The sequence below is a fragment of the Suncus etruscus genome, chromosome 8 (genome assembly GCF_024139225.1).
Source record: "Suncus etruscus isolate mSunEtr1 chromosome 8, mSunEtr1.pri.cur, whole genome shotgun sequence".
Classification (NCBI taxonomy): Eukaryota; Metazoa; Chordata; class Mammalia; order Eulipotyphla; family Soricidae; genus Suncus; species Suncus etruscus.
Genome location: NC_064855.1, coordinates 111,388,709 through 111,405,748, shown reverse-complemented (window position 1 = coordinate 111,405,748; position 17,040 = coordinate 111,388,709). Strand labels below are relative to the sequence as shown.

The following is a 17,040-nucleotide window of genomic DNA, read 5'->3' as shown; positions in this document are numbered from 1 at the left end:
TACATGTCTTAGAAGGAGAGTATATAACAGTATAGAACTATTATAGATAGATAGATTAGATAGATAGATAGATAGATAGATGATAGATAGATGATAGAAAGATAAATAGATAGCTAGATAGATAGATAGATAGATAGATAGATAGATAGATAGATGATAGAAAGATAAATAGATAGATGGATAGATAGATAGATAGATAGATAGATAGATAGATAGATAGATAGATAGATAGATAGATAGATAGATAGATATGACATACATATAGCAGGAATTGGAGCACCAGAAAATTTTTCAGGAAATGAAGAAGACATGGCAATAATTAAATAAAGCTTTAAAAGGGGAAATGATGGAAACAGTATATTTTTTTTATGAAATTTACATTTATTCTGTAGGGAACAAAAAGAATCAAAGAATGTGGCAGAAAAATGCTGGGTTTTTTTACTTGTTATTCCATTTTGTGTGTCATATGTATATATCTATACCATATATGTGTGTATATATGATAAAAATTGAATTACATGTCAGAGATAGAATAGGGTTAAGGCATTTTCCCTGTATATTGCTGACCCTGGTTTGGTCCCTGGTACCACAGGTCCCTTGAGCACCACTGCAAAAGATCCATGAGCACATTTCTAGGAATAGACCCCCAAGTTCTGCCTAGAACCCCAAGTTAGGTTCAAACTCTCTCTATTTTTTTCAAATTGAGAATCTTGTAGCCTATGCAAAGTAATTCCTAATAAAGGGATTAGACAATTACCTTTATCTTTGTAACTGTCAGTGAGTCCATATTTAATCGTGTATTTTTCTCCCCCAGAAATACTCAATATACGAAATTTTGTATTAATCACTACCTTGCCTTTATTAGCTTTTCTGATGCATGTGTGTATACATCCCTTGAAATTAAAATCGTTAGTTTTTAAATTCCGTGTAATAGATTATTACACGTATTTTAATACTGAAGTTATTATGGGTTGAGATTCATTCTGGCTTATCTATATAGCAAATGACATGTTTATTGTTCACTGTGTCTTTGTTTCCCACTGAAAGCATAAGCCACAATTTATCTTGTCATTACACTTCAGTGGATATTTAAGCTGTCCATTTTATGTTATTACAGACAATAATTCTATAGGCTTTCATGTAGTGGTTTCCTATAAAATTTTCTCTAAAGCCAAAGTTGACATGCAATGGCTTGTGAACCAAAGCGGTGCCAACAATGCACTCTTCATGGATTTTGCGTGTTTGAATTAAAAGTGAAATAAATAATGTCTCAGGAAAGGAAAACATAAAACCTCAGTGTGGGAGAACACATCCACAGCACTTGTGTGTGTGTGTGTTTTCTGTGCAGTATTCACGCAACAAAGCCTGAGCCGTCATCCAAACTTCTTTCCAAGCATCATTATTTTATCATTTTGTCAATTCTGTGTGACTTTTGAAAAAAAAAAAAAACTGCCTCTTCCTTTAGTTCCTGTCATTTATTGTAATGTGTCAGTGCTTTAATCTTGTCATATAAAACTTTTTATTGCTTTAGTTTTAGGTGCCACACTCTCTACCCAGCTTAACCCACTAAAGCTACCTCCAGTTTGAGTCCATTTGTTCTTGTCATCCATTTAAAATAATTGCTCTACAAATGTGTATTTTTCATTGTTGACCATCATACCAGGATTTTTCAGATATTACTCCGAAATGGAAAGAAATTGTATAGCTTAGTTAGGTTCTGGATTAGCTTGAGAAAGTAATTTTTTTTAATTTTTATTTTGACCAAAGTGGTTTACAAATCTTTCACAATAATTTTTTAGGTACATAGTGATATTGAATCAGGGGCATTCCCACCACCAATGTTGTCTTCCCTCCACCCCTGTTCCCAGCATGCATCCCATATTCCCCTCCTTTACCCCCCCAGGTTGCTAGTCTTAAGTGGTCCCCTCTGTGTCTAGCATGTGAGGCGGAACAAGACGGTTCAAATAATGTGGTTCTGTTTGAAGGAAGAAAAAAAATAAAATATAAACTCATTATCCACTTGTTTGTTTGACAAGATACTTTTTTGAGAATTATATTTTTAAAATGTAAATGCTATATTCTTTAGAATATCCTGTTACCATACCAGACCCAATATCAAAGGGTCAATATCTCTCCATCATATTCTCATTTTTCCTTTCATTCACTCTTCATAAGTAGCCTCAGTTCTTTAAAAGTCTAAAGGTTTGTTTTCATTGGACTTTGTTGGTTGTCTTGCTTTGTTTCTTATTCTATCACCTCTGCATGATAATCTCTGAGGATTTCTCTTTTTTTTTCTGACTTACTCCATTTACTTAAATCTTACTTTAACCTGGTCTTACTTTTCTTAATTGGCCCTATCCCTTCCAGTTTCATCCATTTTGTAGTAAAATCAAAAGCTCATCTTTTCTTAGAGTTTAATAGCATTCTGTTGTTTACATTTTACTATAATGTGTTTATCTACTCCTCTGTCCCTTGGGCATGTAAATGTTCCCAGATTACAGTTTTCGCAAACAGTGCTTCAATGAACATACTTGTAAATACTTTTTGCATACTGCTTTCTTTGTGTTCTTAGAAAAGATACCTAGTACTAAAATTTGGGTTCGCAGTTCTATTAAATGTTTTGGTAAGTTTCTAGTCCAAAAATATTTCTTGATTGCTTTTATTTTGGAACTGCACAAAATTATATAATTTTTGTTTATCTTTAAAAGTTCATGGTGGGTCCAGAGTGATATACAGCAGGTAGGGGGTTTGCCTTGCATAGAGATGACCCAAATTTAATCCTTGGCACCTCGAATGGTTCTCTGAGCCCACTAGGAGAGATCCTTGAGCAAAGAGTCAGGAATAAGCTGAGTACCACCTGTGTAGCCCCAAATAAAGTGAACAAAAAAGAGGGATCTCACTGGAATATATTGTATTACCTTACAATAATGAAAACCCTTTGATGACATTAATCATTTTATTCTAATATTATTTTCCAATATGAGATAATTGCTCTTCCATGTGTAATATGCAACACATTTTGAATAAATCAATGGTTCTTCAAATAACTATACATCAGATATTAAATGATGTAAAATGTTTGACTTCTGCCAAATGTTTTAATCCTATTCTTTGTTGAGGAAATAATACAAGTAGTAGAAGAAACAAGAGTAATATCAATATTTGAAAGTCTAATCATAAAATACTAGCCTGTAACTATAAAATCTTGTTGTTACGTAGATTTCAAGTTCCAATATTAACTCAAATGATTAATTTATTTTTTAAAATAATATCTTTATTTAAACACCAAACAAGTTTGTAGTTGGATTTCAGTCATAAAAAATCAACTCCTTTCACCAGTGCAACATTCCCATCACCAATGCTCCCATCAAATGATTAATTGAAAATTATTAATTCAGGACCAGAGTGATAATGCAGTGGTAGGGTGTTTGCCTTGCAAAAGGTTCAAAAAATGGACCTTTATTTGATCCCCGGAATCCCATTATGGTCCCCCAAGTCAGGAGCAATTTCTGAGTGCATAGCCAGGAGTACCCCTGAGAGTCACCAAGTGTGGCCCAAAAGCCAAATATATATTAATTCAAAGGGGCCGGAGCGATAGCATAGCGGTAGGGCATTTGCCTTGCAGGGTGGCCAAGCTGGAACAGAACAGGGTTCCATCTTGACATCTCACATGGTCCCTTGAGCCTCCAGGAGTGATTTCTGAGTACAAAGCCAGGAGTAAACCCTGAACACTGCCAGGTGTCAAAATAAATAAATACATAAATAAATATAAAAAAATAAAAAGAAAATGAATTCAGAGAAACAGCCTAGTTCTATGAATGAAATCATCCAATATGAACAGCTGAACCTTCTCTGGTAGAACCATACTATGGCTGAAAGCTCTGGTTTATTCACAGAATGGGGTGGGCCAATGTTCCCCCATGCCTATTCCAGCCACCACAAAACCCAGCAGGCTCTGCCCACACCCGCTGTCTTCCAGGCTGAAAAACTCCTAGCTTCACAACTAAGCTTCAAAAGAAAATGATGGTTCCTCACCCTTCCCAGGTAGTCTAGTCCGGGCTACAAAACTCACACTTCTGGGAATGGGTGAGGAAGATTTTCCCCTATAGCAGCCCATAACCACACCCTACACCCTCAGATTGAAATGGTCCAGGCTCCACAACCTAACCTTTTCAAACTGCAAAGCTACCAAATTTGTTTCAGATCTATAGAGGCTGGTTTTATAGCGACTGTGCAATACCTCAAAATTTCATAGTAGTGGGGCGGGCGGTGGCGCTAGAGGTAAGGTGCCTGCCTTGCCTGGGCTAGCCTAGGATGGACCGCGGTTCGATCCCCCGGTGTCCCATATGGTCCCCCAAGCCAGGAGCGACTTCTGAGCGCATAGCAGGAGTAACCCCTGAGCGTCACCGGGTGTGGCCCAAAAACCAAAAAAAAAAAATTTTATAGTAGTGTCAGCCCAATAGGATCACAGAAAACCTGGTGGAAAGGTTCCATAGAATTTCCCCAGCTCAGGGGAGCCGAAAGAGGAACACAGAAGGCTCAAGTAATACCAGCCACAGCCCGGTAAATCCTAGACACTGACTTTAGTTACACCATGGAGAGATCAAACAATCATTTCATATTACCCTTTGTTGATCTTAGTGTTGATCATCCCATTTGCCTTTCAGTTGTTCCAAACAATACAAAGTCAATTTGTTTGTGTCTGTAAGGGGGCAGGATCGAGTGGTGGGTGGGAAATTGGGGACACTAGTAGAGGGAAGGTCAGATGGGTGATGTGAGATTGGTGTTGGAATATTTAATGCCTGAAACAACTGTTTTATGAACCACTTGGTAAATTACTAAAAAATTAGAAATATATGAATTCCATGTACTTAATTTGTTATTTGACAGTTACTACATTAAAGCCCTACTAAGAAAATTTCATCAAACATACCTAGGGTTACAAATTTATAAGGTATTTGTAATCTATTTTAAATAAAATATGCAAATTAAAAAAATATCAAACGTACTGACACTTAAATAAGGAAAAATAACCATTACTCACTTGATTATGATTTTAGTATACATAATCTTGCCTAGGGAGTAGAAATAGAAAAGTACTATAAGCCTATAAATTGTTCCTAACCAGAATGAAGAGTAGGACACTTTGTATATTTAAGATATTAAAATTAAAAAAATGAGAATCACGCTCTTTTCTAGAAAGAGAAACCTGGAAGACTTATGAGGTGATATTTTTACAAAGCCATTTCAGCTGTGAGACTTATTAGGTGGAGAAAATTAAATTTGTATTATATTACATGATAATTTTGCAGTAACTTTATCCTCACATAGCACCACTATTTTCATTAAATAAATACAACCCATGCTGTAACCTAAAAAAAGTTCAAGATGATTTATTTTACAAATACAATATTCTTATTATAAAGCCAGTCATTAATCCTTTTCTACAACAATGAAGGCTGCTATCATCATCAATTTTCATCTCATATTACCCAAAGTGAAAAAACTTTGAATAATATTTTTCTAAAAATAGTGAATTACAATTGTGTCCCTGAACAAAATGTAATTCACACCAATCTGATGCCAACCATTATTAATAATAGATATTAGAATGTTTTGCTGCTCCACTAACTTGAATGACCTTTGCAGAGTTACTCAAATTTTGCATTTCAATTTTTCCCGGTGTCCTTCGAAATGATAAGCAGGAGGGCTTCAGAGGTTCTCCGTGAGTCTAAAACTGGTCCCCTACCTGGGGTGAGAAGAGACTGAGAAAAGAGGCTACCACCTCTTTGCTTTTGGGTCACACCCAGCGCAATCAAGGGTTACCTCTTGGACCGTGTTCAGAGATTTTCTTGGCAGGTTCAGGGAACAGATGAGATGCAGGTGATCAAACCTATGTCCACAGTGCGCAAGGCAAACAAACACCCTACCAGCTTGCTATTTCTCTGGCCCTAAGTTTTCATACATTTTTGTAAGCTTAATAGGTAAAGTAACTTTAATATGAGCTTTTCTTCTTGAGCAATCACAAGACTAAGCATCTTATCTAAAGAGTATTACTCAAAAGCATTTATTAGTTTTTGATTTTAATAATTTTTATTTAAGCAAAAATGGTTACAAATTAATAATTGGGTTTCAGCCATTAAAATGCACACACACACCCCTTTACCAGTGTAACTTTCTTTTTTTTTTTTTTTTTGGCTTTTCGGGCCACCACACCCATTGGATGCTCAGGGGTTACTCCTGGCTAAGCGCTCCAGAAATTGCCCCTGGCTTGGGGGGACCATATGGGACACTGGGGAATCGAACTGTGGTTGCGATCTTTCCTTGGCTAGCGCTTGCAAGGCAGACACCTAACCTCTAGCGCCACCTCACCGGCCCCACCAGTGTAACTTTCTAGCCACCATTGTCTCCCCATTTTATACCTCCCCACAACCTCTGTCCTGTCTTCAAGACAGGTGTATTTATCTATCTCTATCATTGTCATGGTAACTGTTAGTGTTAGTTATTTCTCTATCTGCACTTACCACTGTTTGTGATAAGCCTCTTATCATGGGCTGGTCCTTCCAGCCCTCATTTCTAATTGTCTCTGGGTATTATTATCATTATTATTATTATTATTATTATTATTATTATACTGTCTTTTATTTTTCTTAAATTCCACATCTGAGTGAGACTATTCTGTGTCTATTTCTCTTCCTCTGACTTATTTCACTCAGCATAATAGTTTCCATGTTCTTTGATATAGGAAAATTTCATGACTTCATCTCTTCTGATGACTGCATAATATTCCATTGTGTATGTGTATCACAGTTTCTGTAGCCATTCATCTGTTGTTGGGCATCTGGGTTGTTTCCAGATTCTGGCTATACAATAATGCCCTCTACTCTCCTAAGTTCAAGGTCTAAAGCATTTATAGATGTCTTAATAGGGTTTAGCATGCACAAGATCTTGATAATCTTAATAACACATTATTCCTTGCTTAATAACACATTAGCCCCACAAATGTGTCCTCCAGTTTTGTGGGATCAGTGGCTGGGCCAGGGAGGGTTGAGAAACAGCCAATTCATGGACCCTATTTGGGCCACAAGCCTCTCCTTAACCTCCTCAATGCTTATAGATCATTTAACTGCCCTATTCTTCCTTCTGTTTTGTAAATAAGACACAAACCAGGAATGATCACGCTGAAAAATATTTCAAACCCACTTAAGTTTCTGGGAAAAAAGACAAAGAACAATGTTGTAATCTAAAATAACGAATAAAACTGTATAACAGATGACCTTGTTTTATGGACCCTTTTATGGACCCTTGATGACTTTCATTTTATTCCCTTAGGAGAGGTATGTCATATTCCTCATTGGTCTTAGCTCACATACTGGGGCTGTGTGTTATTAGTATGCATGGTAGAAGTGACCTTAATAATGGTGTTTTTTTTTTAAATATATGACTTTCTCTGGCAAGACATTTTTTTAATGATTTGTTTCCCCTCAGATATATTGATACTGAATATTCTGTGTCAATATTATTTCAGTCAAAATTCAGTCTCCCTGCCCCCAAATGTGAAACGAGGAATTATTGAAAGCAAAGAGTTGGAAGATTCCTTGTATCTATATGGATAGAAATGAATCTGCCTTTCGCTTTCTGCCTCCCCATCCATAAAACAAGACTCTTTAATATTTATTGAGCCCGTGACATGTATTGTGCTAGGTACTACAAGGAAAGCTAAAATGAATAAGGCATGAGCTCCTTAGGGAATAGACCATCTCTAGGAGCAAAAAATAAGTAAGTACTGTATTCAAATTCTAAAGTGGGAATAATGACAGTTAATCTAAAGATATTCTAAAGTGACACTTATTCTAAAGTGGCATATGACAGTTAAAGAGCTTATGAAAAAAATTTTAAAGGAAAGGGGGACAAATCATACCGAGTAGAGGGAAATCAAGAGACAAAGGTGAAACTCAAGAATTAAGATTTAAGATCTAGTAGGCATTTGAAAACTGGAATTTAAGACTATTTAGCAAGCAAAGGGGCGTGGGAGCAAAAGACAAGAAGAGTGAGTGATCCATTAACTCTAAGAGATGCAGATTTCCTACCAGGCCAGAGTGAGGAGAGGGAAAAAAATAGTGGGTTCATGCATGCTTTATACTCTTTCTAGCTGCTGCTTCTCTTTACCATTATTTTAATATTTAAAATACATATATTCTCTCCTGAATGGAAAAAGAATCATTCCACAGTAGAAGCAGAATCTGGAAGCTCACCTCTGCTCAGTTACATTAACACCAAAAAAAATGTTGATTTGATAAATTTTATCCACTGGAAAATTTTATCACTCTATTGCAAGATTAGTTTTTGAGTGTGATTTAATGGGGCAAGGTGTTTTTTTTTTTTAACTTTAATTTTTTTTTTTGTTTGATCGATGATTCATTGGTTGGTTTTTAGGGCCACATCCAGCGGCGTTCAGGGGTACTCCTGGCTCTGCACTCAGAAATCGCCCCACGGAGTCTGGGGAATCATATGGGATACCAGGAATCGAACCAGGTCCCTCCCAGAGAGGCCGCATGCAAAGGCAAATGTCCTACTGCTGTGTTGTGTTATCTCTCCGGGCCCTGGGGGTGTGTATTTTCAGGCAGATGATGTTTGGTTCAAATCAGACTCAATCACCCCAGCTGTTAGTTTCCCTCCCTTCTGGCACAAGTAGCGACCTCTTTTCTGTCTTCACCTGCGACCCTCTAAACCAGTGCACACACGGATAACCCAGAGTTCTGGTCTTCCTAAAGATTTGAAGTCACTGGGTCTTCCTGGGGGTCAGGATCAGAGCTTGCATTTTGATGAAGCCTGCCTATGACTCTGCATGAACCACATTTCTTTACAGACTAAAAAACACGCCCTGGCCCAGCAACACCCCACCTGGCATCATCTGGGTGGTACCAGATGAAACACATTGTCCTCAGACCCGTGCTGTATGAAGCCCTGCAGTGCGACATTCAAAAGGCAAATCACCTAAGAGCTGGGAAACCATATGAGTAAATAGGACTGGTGCCCCAAATCTCACCCCCAGAGCCTCTTCTCTAACTGGTGCCCAGTGTGATGTGTTCACTGAAATTTCCAAAAAGGGACCATGCCCTGGGAGGTGGGGAGGGAATAGAGTCCAGGATTAAAGCAAAGCATGCACACTGCGGGTTCCATCAGACCCCTCCCACACAGACCCCTGGAAGAGATCTGGGGTATCCCAGGGGTGTGACCCCCCTTCTTTTTTTCTTCTTTTTCTTCCTTTCTCTCTTTTCTTTCTTTTTAACTCTTGTGGTTATTATTTGGGTTGCTGGTGCTTTTTCTTTTTTTGATAATTACTGTTTTTGTTGTTGTTTTTTACTGTTACTTGTTGTTTTTTTTGTTATGTTTTTTGTTGTTTTTGTTTGGTTTTTTGTTTTTTTTCCTCTCTTTTTGGGTTTATTTTTGTTTTTGCTTTTTGTCTTTTTCCAGCAGAACCACACAACTTGAATCATCTTGTTCTGCCTCATGGATTGAGGAGGGAAATAAAAAAGAATAGTACCAGGACCAAAGAGCCTTTGTATAAACATTGAATGCAAATAAAAATGACCAGACTTAAACACCAAACCCAAAGTCAACAAACAACAACAATAGAATCAATACCCTATCTACAACAAGCTAGGCACAGAGGGGAAAAGTGACACTAGCACTGAAAGTGGGAGGGAGTAAAGGAGGGAGATAGGGGGACACATGTTGGGAAAAGGGGGGAGGGAGGACAACCTGGTGGTGGGAATGGCCCCTGATCCATTGTCACTATGTACCTTAAATATTAAACATGAAAAAACTAACATATCAATTGAATGAATGAGGGGAAGTAGAAAGCTGTCACAAATACAGGCAGGAGTGGGGAAGGAGGTGGGAGATTTCGGGCATTGATGATGGGAATGTTGCACTGATGAAGGGGGGGGGATTTTCTTTGTATGACTGAAACCCAACCACAATCATGTTTGTAATCAGATTGTATAAATAAAGATATTAAAAAAAATAGGGGCCGGCGAGGTGGCGCTAGAGGTAAGGTGTCTGCCTTGCAAGCGCTAGCGAAGGAAGGACTGCGGTTCGATCCCCTGGCGTCCCATATGGTCCCCCCAAGCCAGGGGGCAATTTCTGAGTGCTTAGCCAGGAGTAACCCTGAGCATCAAACGGAGTGGCCCGAAAAATAAAACAAAACAAAACAAAAACAAAAACAAAAAACAAAAAATAGTAATCAATTGATAATTGATTAATAATAAATTAATTGATTGATATTAGCTAATATTTAACCTTAAACATTAAATGTTACATATGAAAGATTTGTTATTCACTTTGGGTCACAATAAAAATTATTTAAAAAATAAATTAAAATAAGCACCCCCAAAAAAGCTCCACTAGGTGCAGCAACACAACTTGAGATGAACAGCATAATTGATTGCAAGAGGTCCCTTTTCTGCCTTTACTAAAAGTGGGATTCCCTCTCCCTCGCTCCCAATCCTTCCAAAACTGGGAATGGGGGGGGGGGGTCCGTTTTGGCACCGCCCAGCCCCGCAGGCGCCTACTACGTGGCTGGGCTCTGGCCTGGGGCTGGGCTGGGCGGGGCTGAGCGGCTGGCGCGCACTACGCACGCGCGGTGCGGTCAACCGAGCCACGGCCCCTCCGTTGCCCGGGGCCAGCTGGGCGGGGCTGAGCGAATGGAGAGCACTGCGCATGCGCTGAATTGTCAATGGGTCACGCCCCTCCCGTCCCCAGGCGCCTACTGGGCGGGGCTGAGTAGATGGTGCGCACTGCGCATGCGCCGGGATGTCAACCGAGTCACGCCCCTCTCCATCCCCAGGAGCTGGGATTAACGGTCCCGAAATCCCTGCACTGGAAGTGGCGGCCTGCGGTGCGCGCAATGGCTCCGGACGCCTCCGCCCTGGTGCTGTGCTGTTGCTGCTCCCTGGCGCTGCTGGGCGCCCGCCCGGCCTCCGCTTCCTCCAAAGCGGTGACGGCCCGCTTGGCGGCCAAGTGGCCCGACACCCCGCTGCTGCTGGAGGCCAGGTGGGTTTCAGGCCGGGCCTCTCCTCTCTGCTGCATCTCCGGATTTGGGGGTTCCCCCTCGTCTCCAGCCAGTCCTTGGCACCCCCAAGCCCAACCTGCTAGACCAACAAGGGTTCTTAAAGAAAGAGCTTGAGTTTGAATCCCTTGGAGTTTCCCCCCACCCCTACCCCAATCCTGGCTTTGCAGGAGAAGTATTGGGGTTCCCCCAAGGGAGGCACAGCTTGGGGTTTGATGTGCTGTGACTCCCTCTGTCACCTCCAGGGAAGGGAAGGGGAAAGGAAAGGGAAAGGAAAAAAGGAAGGGAATGCCTGGGAAACATTCCAGGCATACCAGTGGATGTCTAAAAGGAAGTGAAGGGGAAAAGGAAAGGGAAGGGAAGAGGAAATGAAAGAAAAGAAAGAGAGAAAGAAAGGAAAGGAAAAGAAAACATTTTACGAGAGAGGGAATAAATGTACATAGGTGTGCATTTAAAGCGTGAATAGATGTGACCCGTAATTCAAAGTAGATCCCCCAAATTCAGCAAGTATGCAGTGGAAAACATTCAGTTTCAATGTATAAGTCAATACGCTGTAATATCACAGTTTTATGGTCGATAATTATCCCTGGCTAAAAAACAGTCCACCCATTTCTTTGGGAAGAGAAGATCCTTTATTCATGTTTGCCTTCTACCGTGAGCCCAGCAGAGAACCCAGTTCAGAACTGTCCACAATGTCAGAGGAATTGAACTTTTGTATGGAAACAAACCAAAGCCCAAGGAACCAAAGTCATCTTTTTTTGTTTGTCTTGGTCACAGACAGCGGTGCTCAGGGATTGCTCCTGGCAGGGCTTTGGGAACAGTTGTGGGACTGGTGGGACTGGTGTGCGGGGCTGGGGATGGAACAGGAGTCTCCCATAGTATCTCTGCAATGCATTATTGCTCTGGCCCCTGAGAGGAACCAAAACTGTCCCTAATCTCAAACTAGACTGTCTCATGCTATCTGTCACCTGGAAACATTCCAGGCATACCAGTGGATGTCTTAAAAGAAGGGGAGTGGCCAGATCCTATCCTAATGCACTGTTTTATTGCCAAATAGCTAGGATGAACTTTAACTGCTAAGTTAGACATTATAAGAAATGAAATAGAATGAAATAGAACAATGGTCACTATGCACTATAATGAAAGCCACATGGCTATGTTTCTGTTTTCTGGCAATATCTTATTTAGCATGTAAGATTTTCAGATTGTAGTTGACCATGGTAGCTAGAGCCATACTGAACAAACCCTCATCTTAGGAATAGTAAAAAAGCACTAATTTCTATAGTACTGGGGAAAGAAAATGACATGAGTAACAGACACCTAGATCACTGGAGCATAATAAAGAAAGGGCCTAGAAAAGGGGGTCAGCTTTGGTCAAAGGAGCCAAATGCACAATAGGAACAAGCAAGTCCCTTCAATAAACCATGGAGGGCAAATTTGGACAATCATGATAGAACAAAACAAGATCTTTCGTGGACACTGTACCAGATGTCAAATCAAAAGCCAATAAAAGACATGACTCAAAGATATGACACATTACCGGGCTGGAGGGATAGCACAGTGGGTTTGCCTTGCACACAGCCGAACCAAGTTCAATCTCTGACACCTTAACTGGTCCACCTGAGCAACTGCTAGAAATGATCCCTCATGCAGAGCTGTGAGTAAACCCTGAGAGCGTGACATGTTTTAGGGAAAGTAGTTGGCACTACTAGCTTACTTAAGCTAGAATATTAAAATAAGTGGGCAGGTTGGAAATACAATGTTTTTCTTTTCTTTCCCTCTCCTTTCCTTCCTTCCTTCCTTCCTTCCTTCCTTCCTTCCTTCCTTCCTTCCTTCCTTCCTTCCTTCCTTCCTTCCTTCCTTCTTTCTTTCTTTCTTCTTTCTTTCTTTCTTTCTCATTTCTTTCTTTTTCTTTTCTCTCTTTCTTTCCTTTCATTTCCTCTTCCCTTCCCTTTCCCTTTTCCTTCTCTTTTTCCCCTTCCCTTCCCTGTACTTTCCCCCTTCCCTTTTCCTCTTCCCTTTCCTTTTTCCCCCTTCCTTCCAAGTCCTTTACCCCTTCCCTGTCCTTTCCCCCCTTCCCTTTCCTTTCCCTTTTCCACTTCCCTTCCCCCCCCTTCCTTTTCTTTTCCCCTTCCCTTCCCTTTCCTTTTCCCCTTTAAAAATCGTGGACCAGGGGCCGGGCGGTGGCGCAAGAGGTAAGGTGCCTGCCTTGCCTGCGCTAGCCTTGGACGGACCGCGGTTCGATCCCCCGGTGTCCCATATGGATCCCCCAAGCCAGGAGCAACTTCTGAGCGCATAGCCAGGAGTAACCCCTGAGCGTCAATGGGTGTGGCCCAAAAACCAAAAAAAAAAAAAAAAAAAAACGTGGACCAGCGGAGCCTGTGGAAGGTATTGGTGTTCAGCTGCTCTGCCGTCCAGCAGCCAGTGATCATAGCTTCCAATGGTCCCCTGGAGAATATTTCCAACCAGAAGATTAATGATAAATTGCTGGCAAATTACCCCCCCAATGCAATTCCAGGGGTGTTCCCAGCTGACTCAAAGCTGGGAAAGGGAGAGGGGTTAAGTGGCTCTTTGCTTAAATTGATTTCTCTGAAGGATCATTCTTGATGTAACAGGTCTGTGCAGGGAGAGGGCTCCGACCGACCATGACTGCCCAGTACAGGAACTCGCCTGTGGTGACATGGATGGGTCAGCTTGGAGTTAGTGTCCTCCTTGCTTTACTGGAGCATTTGGCACCTCCCTCTCCTGGGCATCACCCTGGTCAGTGCTGCCATTTATTGCCTTGGGTCTTAGCTTCATCTTATGCCTTGATTTGGTCATCTGTTGCAACCAAGTTAATGTCGATAGGTGAGTTGCTTTTCTGCACTCCTTGGCCCATTTGTGACTGCCTCAGATTCCAAAAGGCTGAGTCTCTGAGACTCCGGTGCCCTCCATGCTTTCCAGAAGGTTCCTGCAGGGCATCAGTTGTGCTTGACCCAACCTTAAAACAGCAGTACAGAGTCTGCACCATCTTTCATAGTTTCCAGAGGAAAATCCACTTGTGTAGGTGTCTTAGGTTCTGCTCCATGAAAGATCATGTTGACTTATGTCCTTCTCTCTAGGAGGCTGGAAATGGGCTTTGATCATTTTATTTTCTTATTATACACTCAGGGGAAAAATGAAAGATTGTTTGGGCTTTAAAACTAAAGATGTGCCACGGTGCTTAAATAAATTATTATTAAAAAATAAAAAGTAAGACTATAGATATGGTGTGATGTGCTAACTTTCTGTTGATTTTTCTTTTAAATTAAGTTACTGGGGTCAAAGTGATAGCACAGTAGAGAGGGCTATTGCTTTTCATGAGGCTAGCCCAGGTTTGATTTCTGGCATCCTATTTGTCCCCTAAACCTTCCAGGAGGTGATTCGTGAGCAGGAGTCACGGCTAACTCCTGAGTGCTGCTGAGTGTGACCCAAAAATAACATAAAAATGAAAAAAAAATGGTATTTTCTCTTTTAAATAATAGTCTACATAAAAGTTACAAAATTTGTTTTTACTACTTAATAAAAATAATATGACATGGGGGCCTGAACAATAGCACTGCAGGTGGAGCCTTTGCTGTGCAACGCAGCCAGCCTGGGTTTGTGATCCCTGGCATCCCAATCTGATCCCCTGAGCTTATCAAGAGTGATTATTGAGTATAGAGCCAGGAGTAATTCCTGAGCACCGCCATGTGTGGCCCCCACCAAATAATATAACAAAATTGTTTATAGAACTAGGTTGGGGTTATTTTGAGATGGTTGGGGCACACTCGGCAATGCTCAGTAATTACTTCCTAGCTCTGGACTCAGCTATTACTCTTGCTGATGCTCAGGGTACCATATAGGATGCTGAGGGTGGAATCTGGGTCAGTTGTACGCAAGACAAGTGCCTCCCTTGCTGTGCTATCTCGCTCCTGCCTTAGAACCAGTTTTTTGAAAGGTTTTTTTTTTTTTTTTTTTTATTGCCTTTCTACCTTTATATAACACTCTCTTCATTTGCCGTTAAATTATACATCTCAGAGGTATTTCACATACGAAAACATAAGGCATTCATTTTATATTTATAACTAGTAATGAGAAAAAGCAAAAGTAATTTTTCATGTAGCCATTTTCTGAACGTGATTACAAACTGTGGCTGGAATGATAACTCAAGTAAGACTTACCTATTTGTTTTCTGTGTTGTCATAATGGAAATCAGCAAGTTGATATTATCTTTTGGAGATTTTGATTTTAATCATGTTATAATTTGGCTCTGAAGAAATATAGCTTAAAGTATCTAAACCAGTTTCCATTTCTATTAACTGCTCTCTTTTATTTTTTTTAATAGTGAATTTATGGCAGAAGAAAGTAATGAAAAATTTTGGCAGTTTTTAGAAACCGTAAAACAAATAGGAATTTATAAGGAAACAGGTAGGTGATGTGCATGTGTAACTTACAAATTTTGTGTTTATTAAGCATTATTAAATTAAAAAAATTTAAGTTAGGCACTTTTACTATTTCAATGATAAATGTGAAAGTATCAACACATAATTAGGCTGTTAATGTAAATACAAGAGTTGTTTTAATAGAAACTGTTATTAACATCTCTAGGAAATATAAAACTAATAATTTGTTATAAGATAATTCATATAGATAGCAATTGCTGTATATTACATTATATTAAGTAGAAATCACTTCTTATGATTTTATTTCATTAGATGTCTTGGAAATAGTTTTGTGTCTAGTAATACTGCATGTTTTTTATTTGTCAGAATACTTTAGCTGATTTTATAGGAATTTTTTTAACAATTCAGTTGACCTCTCACACTAAAAAATACTTATTAACTCATACTTTAAAAATATATGTGAATTTTCTCTACATTTGGATATGTCAGAATAAAGTAAAATTATTGTACTTTCTTAGATAAGGTCAGTAGGTTAAGGTGCTTATATGTGGTTTAAGCAGCCAAGGTTAAAAAGTTACTTATTATAAGAAAGGTTAGTTATTTTCATATCTCTATTGAGAATAGAAAAAATTATGAAGTATAGCTTTGAGTGTTTTAAGTGTTTGTTTATTGGAATTTGGCTAAAGTAGCCAAAATAGCTTAGAAGGGTCTGAAGTGATTTAGCACAGCAGGGAGGGCACTTGCATTGCATGTTGGCCCACCCACAAACAGTTCCCGAACTGCAGGAGTAAATCCTGACTGCCGAGACAGGAAAAGTTCAATGCCATTAACCAGTGGAGAAGCAGTCTTGAAAGTTATTCTTGTAGAGGGGCTGGAGATATAGCCCAATGGTAGGGTATTTGCCTTGCATGCGGCCAAACCAGAAGGAACCCGGTTCAATTCCTGGTGTTCCATATGGTCCCCCAGCCTGACGGCCAATTTCTGAATGCAGAGCCTATGAGCAATACCTGAGCATTGCTGGGTATGGCCCAAAAAGCAATCATCAATAAAGTTTTTTTTTTTAAATTATTCTTGGGGCCAGAGCGGTGGCACAAGCGGTAAGGCATCTGCCTTGCTCACACTAGCCTAGGACAGACTATGGTTCAATCCCCCAGCATCCCATATGGTCTCCCAAGCCAGGAGCAATTTCTGAGTGCATAGCCAGGAGTAATCCCTGAACATCAATGGGTATGCCCCCCAAAAAACAAAAACAAACAAACAAACAAACAAAGAATTATTGGGGATATGGGTGAGAGTGTGATGGTAAACATGTTGTTGGAACGTTATATGCCTGAAACTCAACTATATAAACCACAATGCTTTAAGAAAAGAAATGTTATTCAAAACAAAGGCAGTATAAAATTAGATGAAGGGACAGTTAGAAATTTTTAAAATTTTAGAATTACATTAAGAATAAATCATTGAATTAATTTATAATGATGAAAGTTAAAACAGTGTGCTATGTCAAATCTAATGTTGTTTGATATGGGGGAGAATTGTACATAAGGAATTAAATGTTAATAA

At 39.8% G+C, this 17,040-nt stretch overlaps 1 protein-coding gene across 1 annotated transcript in view; it reads left to right on the top strand.

Moving 5' to 3' along the window:
• Positions 1 to 10,822: 10,822 nt before the first annotated feature.
• The window catches only part of UGGT2 (UDP-glucose glycoprotein glucosyltransferase 2), a 128,457-nt gene continuing 122,239 nt past the window's right edge, over positions 10,823 to 17,040 (top strand). Inside the window, exons 1-2 of the mRNA XM_049778517.1 lie at positions 10,823 to 11,058; positions 15,420 to 15,502. Of these exons, the coding sequence (XP_049634474.1) occupies positions 10,913 to 11,058; positions 15,420 to 15,502 (229 nt within the window). The 5' untranslated portion in view covers positions 10,823 to 10,912. The remainder of the gene's footprint in view (positions 11,059 to 15,419; positions 15,503 to 17,040) is intronic.